General features: G+C 34.4%; 1 protein-coding gene across 2 annotated transcripts in view; it reads left to right on the top strand.

The window, feature by feature from the left end:
- The window catches only part of ZNF654 (zinc finger protein 654), a 79,265-nt gene that overhangs the window by 19,316 nt on the left and 47,650 nt on the right, over nucleotides 1–12,299 (top strand). For both annotated transcript variants that reach the window (XM_045540446.1, XM_045540445.1), the window contains exon 2: nucleotides 6,090–6,235. In XM_045540446.1, coding sequence (XP_045396402.1) covers nucleotides 6,090–6,235 — 146 coding nt within the window. The remainder of the gene's footprint in view (nucleotides 1–6,089; nucleotides 6,236–12,299) is intronic.

Below are 12,299 nucleotides of genomic sequence, written 5' to 3'. Positions count from 1 at the left end.
ATATTGTAATGAGTATTTGTGCTCTGCTTGGTAGTTTGAACTAGATAATCTTCAAGATTCCTTTTAACAGTAAAATTGTGTGGAAAAATTAAGATATAGAGATGGTTACCCCCATCTTCCAGTTTGAAAATACTTGGTCTTATTACATTCACAGAACCTATTAAAAACTTTAATATTGTAGAAACATTAACATAAGGAGTAGTAAGTTAAACCAACAATAATCTTTATTAAGCCCTCAAAAGAACTGGGTTTTAGATTTCTTGCTTCTATAGATTTCGTCCTTTGCAGATTCCAGCCAACTTATAACTTAATTAGAATCCATTTTTAAACCATTTTGGTGTGGCTTTTTTGTTTTGTTTTGAGACCAGGTCTCTCTTTTGCCCAGGCTCTAGTAATGATAGCTCTTGTTTGTTATATGCTAGGAATTATCCTAGATTTTAATATATGTCTGATTTAGTTCTTTGGTAAGCCTGTGATTAAGGTGATATTAAATTCATTTTGCAGGAAACTTAGACTGAGACGTTTAATAACTTTGCTAGGGCTACACAGCTAATAAGTGACAGAGCTGGAATTCAAACCCAGGTCTGTCAGATTCCAAAGCCTATACTTTTTCCATGGTGTTGCCAATCTACCTGCTTTATTTTTCCATCTGACTCTTAAAAAAAGAAAAATACCTACAGGCGAGGGTAAATCTTGAGGTGCAACTGGGTAACAAAGTAGAAAAACTAAATGTAGAAATGTGCTTATATTATAAAATAGCATTCAGGAAAGAAATTTTATGGAAAAGGTGAGAACAAAATAGTTTTGGTTTTAAATTTTTAAAAATTGAACTAATTTTAAACTTAGAGAAAATTGTACAGTTATCAAGAGCAGGAAGGTAACATTGGTACAATAGTTAACTATAGACCTTATTTGAAATGTAGCAGTTTTTCTACTGATGCTATTTTTTTGTTCCAGGATGTTCTCCATGATCTCACTTTGCATTTACTTGTTGTTTCTCCTTAGTTTGTTCCAGTCTATAACAGTTCTTTAGCCTTTCCTTGTCTTTCATGACCTTGACACTTGATTACTGATGAATTATTTTGTAGAATATCCCTCAGTTTGGGTTTGTCTGATGTTCTCTGATGATAGGAATGAGTTTATTCATTTTCAGCAAGAGTACCACTAAAATGACATTATGTGTTTCTCAGTGCATCATATCAAGAGTTTCATGACAATGCTGTTTTATTACTTACTAGTAAGATTTACCTTGATGGTTTGGTTAAAGTTTGTATCTGTGGGGTTTCTCCACTCTAATGGTACTATCTTTATGTTTGCAGTTGATAAATCTCTTGGGGGAGATACTTTGAGACTACAGATTTTGCTTTTCTTCAGACTTTCACCCACTAATATTAGCATTGATCCATGGATCTTAGCTACAACATTTATTACTGTGGTGTTTGCCTAATGGTGATTCTATATTTCCCTCTTTCTTCTACATTTATTAATTGGAGTTTCATTGTGAGGAACAGCTGTCTCATCACTAACATATATTTATTTATGCAATTATTTATTTGTGTCAGTATGGACTTAGGTATTTTTAATTTACTGTATGGACTAGTGTCCAGTGCTATCATTTATTTTGTTGTTCAGATTGTTCCAGCTTTAGCCTTTAGGAGGTCCTTTAGGTTGGTCCTCTTGTTCTTGTATCCCATTTTTTTTTTTTTTCCAGCATTTCTTTACTTTGTGGTACCACAAAATATTCTACACTCATCTTGTATTTTTCCAGTCCCAACCCTGGAATCAACTGCTTCTTCAAGGAGCTTAGGTTCCTCTTATTGGAGAGTATTGGTTAAATACCAAGATTTGGGTACTAAGTATGTTTATTGTTAGCGTGGAGTCATTACTTTTAGGTCCTCTCAGTGGACAGAGCTAGAAAATTTTTATATAATATAAAGTATCTGCATTACAAATGGATAACAATCATACTGAAGGGGTTAGGGAAAAGACTGGCTTTATGCTTATTATAATAAAATAAAATATTAAGTATTTAGAACATTGGTGAACGTAATGCATAGGTTATCTGTATTCAACAAATTCATACAGGCATGTATTTATAGACATTCTTTGAAACTCCTAGAATGGAGGGTAATTGTAACACATCTTCTGGTTTGTTAATCAGATTTAAAAAGTGGCTAGGTTGACTGTAAACAAGTGATGAAAATAATATTAGTGAACAGCTCGATCAACACCTATGAACTGTGAGGTGTTGGAACCTATGAACTGTGAGGTGTTTGACATAGTGAAAGTTGGTAACAATGGGAGATTTCAGAGAGCAGAGTGACAGGGATTTGAATAGCCAACTAATAGAAATAACATCATGCTTGATACTTTGTAAATGATCTAGTCTATTAATTATTACCTGGGGTTAGATACCAAGATCATTGTTTGCTCACTGACAAACTACTGTTTGGTAGTCTTCATTGTTACATTACAAAAAAGGAAAGCTCAGTTAAGAAACAGTAAACCATGTTTTAATCACTTTAGATCATTTTAGATGATATTTTTTAGGTTCTTAAACAGCTAAATTTATATCATATTTATATATTTGTATGTTAGCTTAGACTACCACAGCAAAATGCCACAGAGTGGGTGGCTCAAAAACCAGAAATTTATTTTCTCACAGTTCCTAAGGTTGGAAGTCTTAGATCAGGTTGCCAGCATGGTCGGGTTCTGATTGAGGACTCTCTTTCGGGCTTGCAGAGCCTTTTTGCTGTGTGCTCACATGGACTTTCCTTGGAGTGTGTGTGGAGAGAGGGAAAAGGGGAGAGAGAGAAATAAAGAGAAAAAACAAAAAAGATGGAGAGCGAGGGAAAGAGACCTCCCCCTTCTTATAAGGCCACCAATCCAACTGGAATAGGATTCTACCTTTATGACCTCATTTAACCTTAAGTACTTCCAAAAAGCCCTATCTCCAAATACAGTCACATTGACTTTTGGGAGGACACAATTCCGTCAGTACTTAACAATTTAGATGATATATTTTAATGTTTCTAAATGATTAATATAATTTTAACTTAATAGATTTACATTAAGTCTACATTTTGACAGTTTTGACAGAAAATGAGTCTGTGCTCATTTTCACATTAATTTTCAGTGGTAAATTAAGATATGATAATATATAGTATATATACCATATCCCTTTTAGAGCAGGGCATATGCTCCTGTAAATGGGCATGCTGAGTAAGTGCTGCGGGATCAGTAGAGTAGTCCAGCACCTTTCTTTGGCAGTAGCTTTGCCCTCTATTTAATTCCCCTTATATCATGGCATGCTTCTGGCATTGGCTGTAGCTTCTTTCAGCAGTATTCACAGAGTGTCTGTAAATACTCATTACAGTTATGTTTATTCCCTTCAAAATGAGAAAAGGATTTCCACCAATCCCTCAAAGATTTCTGACCTTGATCCTGTGTTTCTTAGGCCATTTTCTTTAGTAATTTAGAACTATAATAAGGGTAGATTTTTAAGATCCAGGTAAATACTATTCCTGTTTGTTTGCAGCACCTTCAGCATTGTCCTGGCCACTGTTATGGTGACCTGGCAGAATACAAAAAAAGAAAAAGAAAAAATTGAAGATGTGTTTTCACTGCACCTTGGCCTGTTTGAATGCATTCAGATTATGGTGTCATGGTATCAGCCCTCATTAGCTGCGTGCTTATGATAGCACTCTGGAGAAAAATTTTCAAGTAACAGGACAGTGTAATATAATTGTTTCATATATTTTAAGGATAATATTTCAAAGAGAAATAGTATTATAATGAATTATTAGTGCCTGGCAGGACATTTGACAGCATAAGAAGATATGTAAATTTAAGTTAATTTTGTTTATGTCCTGAGGGCATTGTGGCAAACCTATTGGAGGTGTTATCCACTAGGGCTTTTTATTGTGTTATGTTTGTGCTCAGCTAGACCAGGCAATGCAGTGGCAGCTGAATCTTGAGTGAATAAAGGAAATTGTAATGAGAACAGAATCTGAGAAAGTAGAAAGATTCTCTTCCAAGGAGAGAAACGAGCCCATAAATAGGAATTGAATAAGGTTGCAAGTGGACATGGATTAGAACAAACTGTTTGAGACTGGGGGAAAAATATGAAGCTGTCAGATACCTATTTTTTACGTGGCACCAGAGTAGTGGCAAAGTGACCAGAAAAAGGCAATAAAACTGGTCAAAGACTCTGGTGAAGAGAAAATTTAAAGCAGGGAACCACTGTTTGTCTAACATTCCTCATTTTTTGGTCTGTGGTGGTTTGGATAGGTTTGTCCTACTACTGAGTTAGAATAGTAATTTTTACTTTCCAGCGAGGGAGAACTGCAAAATATAGACGGGATACAAGTTCACAGAGATAATCCCCTGTAGCATTGTTTTTCATCTGTATATGTTCCCAAAAACATTGGCGAGATATGCTAGATACCTGGTATTGCCATTTGGAATTGTTAAGAACTGTGAAGAGTCTGAGACTTTATCTAAGTTAGTCTGCCACAATTTCATGGATGCTTGCAGAAGATATGAAACTCCTGGGTCTGAGATAAAGGACTTTATTAATTATGGTAGAGCAAGCAAGTAGCATGAGTTTCATGTTCATTGTGGTTCCCCTTGACCCTCAAGTCTCATACAGTTGATGTGAGTGGCCCAGGTGGATGCTACCTCTAGTAGGTTTTCATCACAGCTGAGCAACCCCAAGTTTAAGGAGGTCTGATCTTTTATAATGATATGTAAGCATATCTGACTGACCTTTGCCCTAGAGGGAGACAGTATCTTATTATCCTGGATAGTAAACAGGTTCACTGCTCTGGAGGGAGATGATATCTCTTTTTTTCAAGGTAGTCTCCTGTAAATACCTTTGAAATGATGAAGTCAGTTAGGGCTTTTTGAAAACTTACAGTAATGTGAGAGACTTATGGAAAATTATCTCCCAACAGGAAGTGATTAATGTGAAAAGTCCTTTGGGCTCTTGAGTATTCTTGCCTTTGTATTCTACTCTATGTTTCTCTGTTTTTATATCAGGAGTCAGCAAACTTTTTCTGTAAAGGGGCAGATATTAACTATTTTAGGCTTTGTGAGCCATGTGGTTTTTTTCACAACTACTGAACTTGGTGGTTGTAGCAGGAAAGCAGCCATATACAATATATAAATGGATGAACCTGACCATGTTCCAATAAAACTTTATTTATAAACACTGATATTTGAAATTCATACAATTTTCATGTATCACCAAATGTTTTTTTTTTCCAGCCATTTGAAACTGTAAAATCCATTCTTGTGGTTGTACAAAAACAGGTGGCAGGCCAAATTTGGCCTACAGGATTTTGTTAATATAATACATTGTTTTAATACAGCATTCTTACATATAAGAGATCATAATTAACATTTTTATGGCAATTTGTAATTCTAAAATGTTTTCTTATAAATTACCCCAACTTAGTTGCAGAGTAAACCTGTAAGATAAGCATTATTATCTCCATTTTATGGTAAGGAAACTAATGCATTGAGAAAGAAGATGACCTACCTAAATTTGTAAAACTAGTTAAGTGACAGGGCCAAGACTGACTGTATTCTGGACTCTGTCCCCCATATGGTACAAGTTAAATATTCATAATTGGAGCATCTTGCTGTATCTTAATACTCATTTGTTTCCAGAATGCTTAGAGCCTTATAAATAATAATAACAATGAATGGTCATTTCTAATTTTCTTTATTACTATATATCTGGCGATTTTATAATTTATAATTTTATAATATTTAATAATTGGTATTTTGACAAAAGCTAGATATAGGAGGTAAAGGGCATTTGTTAATAAAGTTTGGTAAGAATTTGGCATTGAGCAGTACAGTCATTCATATATTGTATTTTCCACATTTTCAAAAATAATATTTGATTTTATTTTCAGATGTATACCATGAAAATAAACAGTACAGAACTTTCTTTCCTCCTAAGTCACGTCTGTTCATGCTGAACTAATGTTTTAATTTATCTAGTAAGTTTTATCCAAATTTTAAAACTTGTGATGTTGAGCACATTTTCCATAGTAATGTTTGGATTGCTTTCCTATCAGGTGGTTGAAGATTATGCTGGAAGATGGCAGGTCCCTTTGCCACAGCTTCAGGTTCTTCAGACTGCACTTTGTTGTTTTACATCAGCCAGTGCATCATTCCCAGATGAATGTGAGCACGTACAGTATGTTTTGAGTAGCCTTGCTGTGTAAGTACTCTACCTCTTATAAATGCATTATTTTTCTTGATATGTTTGGGAATTGGTTTTTGATTATTTCTTCTGAGGAAGAAACCTTTCCTAAAGTCTTCCTTCAAAAAGAAATTTTCATTTCTTCACTTAAATATTTAAGTTTAATTTTGAACATTTAACTACAATTTTACTTGTAGTTTTAGAGTTAAATGGAATTGTGATACACAGATTCTTCTGGTCACTACAAGCATTTTAGTTTCCTTTTTAATTCTCCAGATTGCATTAGCAAGCTCTAATGGTAAATTCCAGAATATAGCAGTTTAGGCCATCATAGTGAGCAGAGGGACCTTAAATCAGGCCAGAAAGAGGTTAGTAAACTCCTGGTTTTTAAAAATGCTTATAGAGAACTTTTAATTAAAGATTATGAATAAACACTTAGATTTATCCTTTTTGCCCTCCTAGGGGGCCCACTAAAATTATAGTAAAGAAGTAAAAGGAGAAATAAAGTGAAAAGAAAATAAAGGTTATCAGTGAATGAAAGATTTCCACAATTTTCTGGGGGACAGAAAGCAGATAGAAGAATGGTAATTGAAACACAATAGTGCAAGTCACAACCTCATCTATTATTTATTTATTTATGTCTCAAATTGCACTCATACTGCAACAGTGGGTTGTAAAATCATTTATTACCATTACAAAATGCCTTTGAAAATATCAGAATATATCTCATAGGATAAGTATTATTTTGTGAAACTCTTGATGTTTTATTTTTATGTATGTATATACTTAATTATTTGTAAAACATTTTTTAAAACCATAGGTAGCATCTGAAACAAAATTATCCTTTGTTTTATAAGCTAGGAGGAAGCTGTCTGCCCTTCCCCCACTAAATTTTTCCATTCATGTCAATCACCAGGCCTTAGGGCCAGGTCGGGTGGGGAAACAATATTACAGCTTGAGCATCCCTCATCCAAAATTCCAAAATCTAAAATGCTCTAAACTCTTTGAGTACCAACAGGATACTCAAAGGAAATGCTCACTGGAACATTTTGGACATTGGATTTTTGGATTAGGGATGCTGAACCAGTAAGTATAAATGCAAATATTTCAAAATTTGAAAAAATCTGGAATCTGAAACACTTCTGGTCCTAAGCATTTCAGATAAGGGATACTCAACCTACCCGCCTTCCCTCCCCACCTGACCGCAAGAAATCAGATGATCCTGGAGCAATGAATGACCTTTGCATTCTGAAACTTAAGGATTCCTTACTGACAGCTAGCTAATCACTTACTTGCCCTAAAGAAAAATTCATTCATCAAGAAACTCCAGACTCATGCTCACTGGGCTCCCAATTATCTGCTTAGGCCTTATTTTTAAGTATTAATGGGTATCCAAGAATCATCAGACATTTGAAAAATGCCTTCAACATGAAACAAAACTATACTGAAAAAAATTCTGGAAGAAATAGTGTTAATGTTGAAAACAACATTAAAAACGTTTCAAAAATTAAAAAGATAATAGAAAATCTATAATTAGCAATTTTCAGAGAGATTTGAGAAGATATGCATAACGTTAAAACATCAGTGTCATGTTGTGTGAAAGGAATAATGAGATACCAAAAATGAGTGAAATTAAGAAAATATAATGCTTAAAACTTAAAGTTTTATAGGAAGGTTGTAGGGTGTAAAGTTGAAGAAATAATCTAGTATGTAAAACAAAACCAAAGAAAAATTTAAACAAAATAGTACATTGTGTTTCTTTTAAAATAGCTTGTATATATTTAAACTTTTAGGAGGGAAGGAGAATTTAGAATATAACATTTAGATTTGTAAGAGTGAGGTAGTTTTTTTTTTTTTTTTTTTTTTAAATACCATGATTTACTGGCCGGGTGTGGTGGCTCACTCCTGTAATCTTAGCACTCTGGGAGGCTGAGGCGGAAGGATTGCTTGAGGTCAGGAGTTCGAGACCAGTTTGAGCGAGAGTGAGATGCCATTTCTGCTAAAGATAGAAGAAATTAGCTGGGTGCTGTAGTGTGTACCTGTAGTCCCAGCTACTCGGGAGGCTGAGGAAAGAGGATCACTTGAGCCCAGGAATTTGAGATTGCTGTGAGCTAGGCTAATGCCATGGCACTCTATCGTGGGCAACAGAGCGAGACTCTTGTCTCCAAAAAAAAAAAGGCAAATTAAAAAACCATGATTTAAAAAATATATATGGTTTATATATATTTTCCAGTTTGAAAGCAGTCACTGTTTATTAACTGACCAGATTACAAAAATAATCATGGTAGATACTTTAGTTCATTCTTCTCATAAGCCTGTTGATCTAGTCTTCCCTGTTACCGGCACCTTCACTTTCTACAAAATGGTTTGTCTTTTTCTTCATTCCACTCCGTGGAGATGATAACTTGAAGGGCCACAGGAAGTTATTTGCTTCTTTGAAGCGTTTTCCAACAGTACAAATCTCATGAATCAGATCCTCCATGCAGATGATGCCATATTTACCAAGAGATTGAGCAATCAAAGCATTATCCATCAAGCAATTCACTTCTTATTGATTTTGCTGTAACCACGCTGCTTGTTATATTTATTTTACTTTGCCTAAAGGAATATGGGAATGTATTAGGACGTTTTGATTATAACTGACAAACCTTACTCAAGCTAGTTTAAGCAAAAAAAAAAAAAGCCAGAGAGTGATTTATTATATAATTAAATCATAGACTAGCAAGGACTGGAACTTGTTTTAGGATTTTCTGAATCCAGAGAGTAAAATAGCATTTAGAACTGTTCTCTTTCCAGCTTCCCTCTTTTTGGCTTCATTCTTTCACAGCTGCCGACAGTTCTGGGATTAAGCTTAGTTTATTAACCAAGGGAGAAGAAACTCCTTCCCCTCACTTCCAATCCTAAAAATACCTTGGAAAGAACCCAGAGCCCAGCCTACTTGGCTTGGGTTATGTGCCTACTTCTTGGATTAATCACTGTGTTGAGGAGAATGTGGTAAGACTTTGGGCCAGTCTGATGAAAGCCCATCCCATGGCTTGGGGAAAGGTGAATGCAGTCATGTACTGTTTCAGACAATGATGGACTGCATTCTGATATGGTGGTCCTATAAGATTATAATGGAGCTGAAAAATTCCTATCACCTAGTGATGTAGCTGTCATAATGTAATATAACACATTACTGGTGTTTGTGGTGATGCTGGTGTAAATAAATATACTGCCCTCCTAGTTTTCTAAAAATATAGCATATAAGTATTATGTACAGTACATAATACTTGATAATAAATGACTATGTTGCTGAAATGTATATAGATATACACACTATACTTTTTATCATTTTAGGGTATACTTCTACTTATAAAACAAAAAAGTTAACTGTAATACCACCTCAGGTCCTTCAGAAGGTATTCCAGAAAAAGGCATTGTTATCATTAGAGATGGCAGCTCCATGCCTGTTACGCCGCTGCATACCTTCCATTGGAACAAGATGTGGAGGTGGAAGACAGTGATATTGATGATCCTGATCTTGTGTATGCCTAGGCTTATGTGTGTGTTGGTGTCTTAGTTTTTAACAAAAAAGCTAAAAAAGTACAAAAAATATAAAATTTTAAAAATAGAAAATAACTTACAGAATAAAGCTGTAAAGAAAATATTTTTGTACAGATGTATAATGTGTTTTAAGCTAAGTGTTATTACAAGAGTCAAAAGGCTAAAAAATATTTAAAAGTTTATAAAGTAAAAAAGTTACAATAAGCTAAGGTAATTCATTATTGAAGAAAATAATTTTTTAAATAAATGTAGTGTAGCCTAAGTGTACAGTGTTTATTTGTATTTACTTTAACAGAAAAGTTCACTGTATTTTCCATACCAGAAGAAAAAAGAGGAAATAGCAACATTCTGCCTATATTAAAAGAGTAGTAAGTCTGTAACAGTATTTGATTTTACTTAAATAAGTACTTAACTAGTAAGTTCTCCTAACAATTATTTCGTAATTATCTGTTTGTTTATTTTGTAAAGATCTATGCTTGGTTCTAGGGATAAAATAGAAAACAAGATAAATAAGTTCTTGTTCTCAAAGACTTCACAGAAGTAAGAGAGTATTTTTTCAAATGTTAGGGAAAGGAAGAAAATTGTCTTAAATTGGCTAATTATAATTTTGTCTAACTTCACCTGGGTTGACTCTCCTTCTAAGCTGTATTTTCTAAAGAAATGAAGATTTTGCTGTGTGTGTGTGTGTGTGTGTGTGTGTGTGTGCGCGCGCGCATGTGCACTTGTGTGCGTGCGCTAAAATGAACCTCAAATTCATTCCTCTTTATAGATTAAGAAAATAGTCCTGAGAAGTTGGGGGACTTTTGCAAATATGACTGGTCTTTTTTTCTGTTCTCTTGTTTTAGATTGGTTAAATACAGACAGAATCCTAAATTTCATAGGTAGAACAAAGCCAAACACCCTGAACCTAAGCGGACCTTTGGGCAAAGAACATAGAATTTACCAGTTTTACGTAAAATAAAAGCAAATTTTAGTGCTGCCTTCCTAGCTTCCTTTTACCCAATGGAAAGTAAATGTTCATAGATTACAGCACTCTAGGCAGAACTGAGTGATGGGACAGCAGGTATTTGCTTGCTAGACAGTAGGTCCTCAAGGATCATTTGGAGGAGGGAACTAGTTCAGATAGTAGCATTTAGTATATGCAGTGGCAAAGACTTAAAAAGTGTATGCCAAGTTGCCTAATAGAATAAAAGAAGGTCTTTTCTTTCATGGAGCTAAGTTGATATAATCAGCCTCTTATTTAGAGTGGCTAGATATTCTTGGGCTGGGCCACATATGTAATGGTAGATCACTGATCCATTCTGATTATTTTGCTAAATTCCACGGTATTTCAAACAGCATTTGTGCCTAGCCTAACTGCAATCTCTACTATGTATAGCAACCAAGTTTTATTTGGTTGCATTTTGTAATTTAGGTTTAGGTTTCAACTAATTTAAGAAATGGCCTGGAAATCAAAGAAAGAAAAGCTAATTATAAAGGCACATTTGGTGTTTTGTGGGGGAGGGGAGTCAGATCCCACAAAAGGTCTTATAGGGCCCAATTGTTATCCTTTCTCTACGACATATAGCACTCTTATTGCTTCTTGACTTATATTGACCAACAGTTATTTATAATACTTTATCCAATATTTCATCTGTTTTCTTCACTAATCACTTGTGGCAGGTGACCTCATTTATTTTAGAGAAAAATTTAGGCTGTCTAGTCTTCCCTTTCTTTGTCTTCTTTCTCTGAGGAAGAGATGTTCTTCCTTTTTGAGGCAGATGGTGGTCTTAATTCTATTCCCTTACTAAATTCCATCAACATTGTTTTGTTCTTCACCATTACATTAGATATTTTGTTTAGAGGATTTGTTGTAGCTAAAGTCAATGTTAGACAACGCTGAGTGCATTTGTTTATATTGCCATGGTTAGAAACTCAGCATTTCTTTTGGTTCTAGTTCTGACTAGCATCTTTTTCCCTGTAATTTTGGTCTTTGTTGCTCCTTATATTGACTTTGGAGAAAAGTGGATGAGACTTTAGTCATTTTATGGGCAAACAGATACACGGATTATTAACTGGTGTGTTTGTGTTGGTGATGATGGAAAGGGATCAAGTGAGAGAAACTCTATTCCCACCCACATTAGTATATATCAGATTCTAGAAGGAGGTACATGTGTAGTTTTGAAAAATGGTATTTATTGTTTTCCTAATGTAACTAAAGGAAAGAAAGCTTGATAATTCTCTTGGTCAGTATGGATAAACAGAAATTACTGTACAAAAGCAATAGACTTAAAGCAACTGCAATCAGGAAAATCAACTATTCTTTAGAAGATATATATAATCATTATGAAGGATATAAATATGTGTTTGAATTTTTCTCATATTTAAATAGCTTAATGTTGTGCTAAATAAGATCACTGAAAAACTACAGATTGAACCTTTTAACTTTCACTTCCTTCCCACTAATTTTTGGTTCATAAAACTAACCATAACATTGTACTGTCAGCTTTCACTGTGGAATGAAGATTAAGGAAAAAAAACTGTGAAATGCTTCTAT

The sequence above is a fragment of the Lemur catta genome, chromosome 1, assembly GCF_020740605.2.
Source record: "Lemur catta isolate mLemCat1 chromosome 1, mLemCat1.pri, whole genome shotgun sequence".
Classification (NCBI taxonomy): domain Eukaryota; kingdom Metazoa; phylum Chordata; class Mammalia; order Primates; family Lemuridae; genus Lemur; species Lemur catta.
The sequence above is the reverse complement of the archived record's forward strand: the minus strand, read 5'-3'. Positions and strand labels throughout refer to the sequence as shown.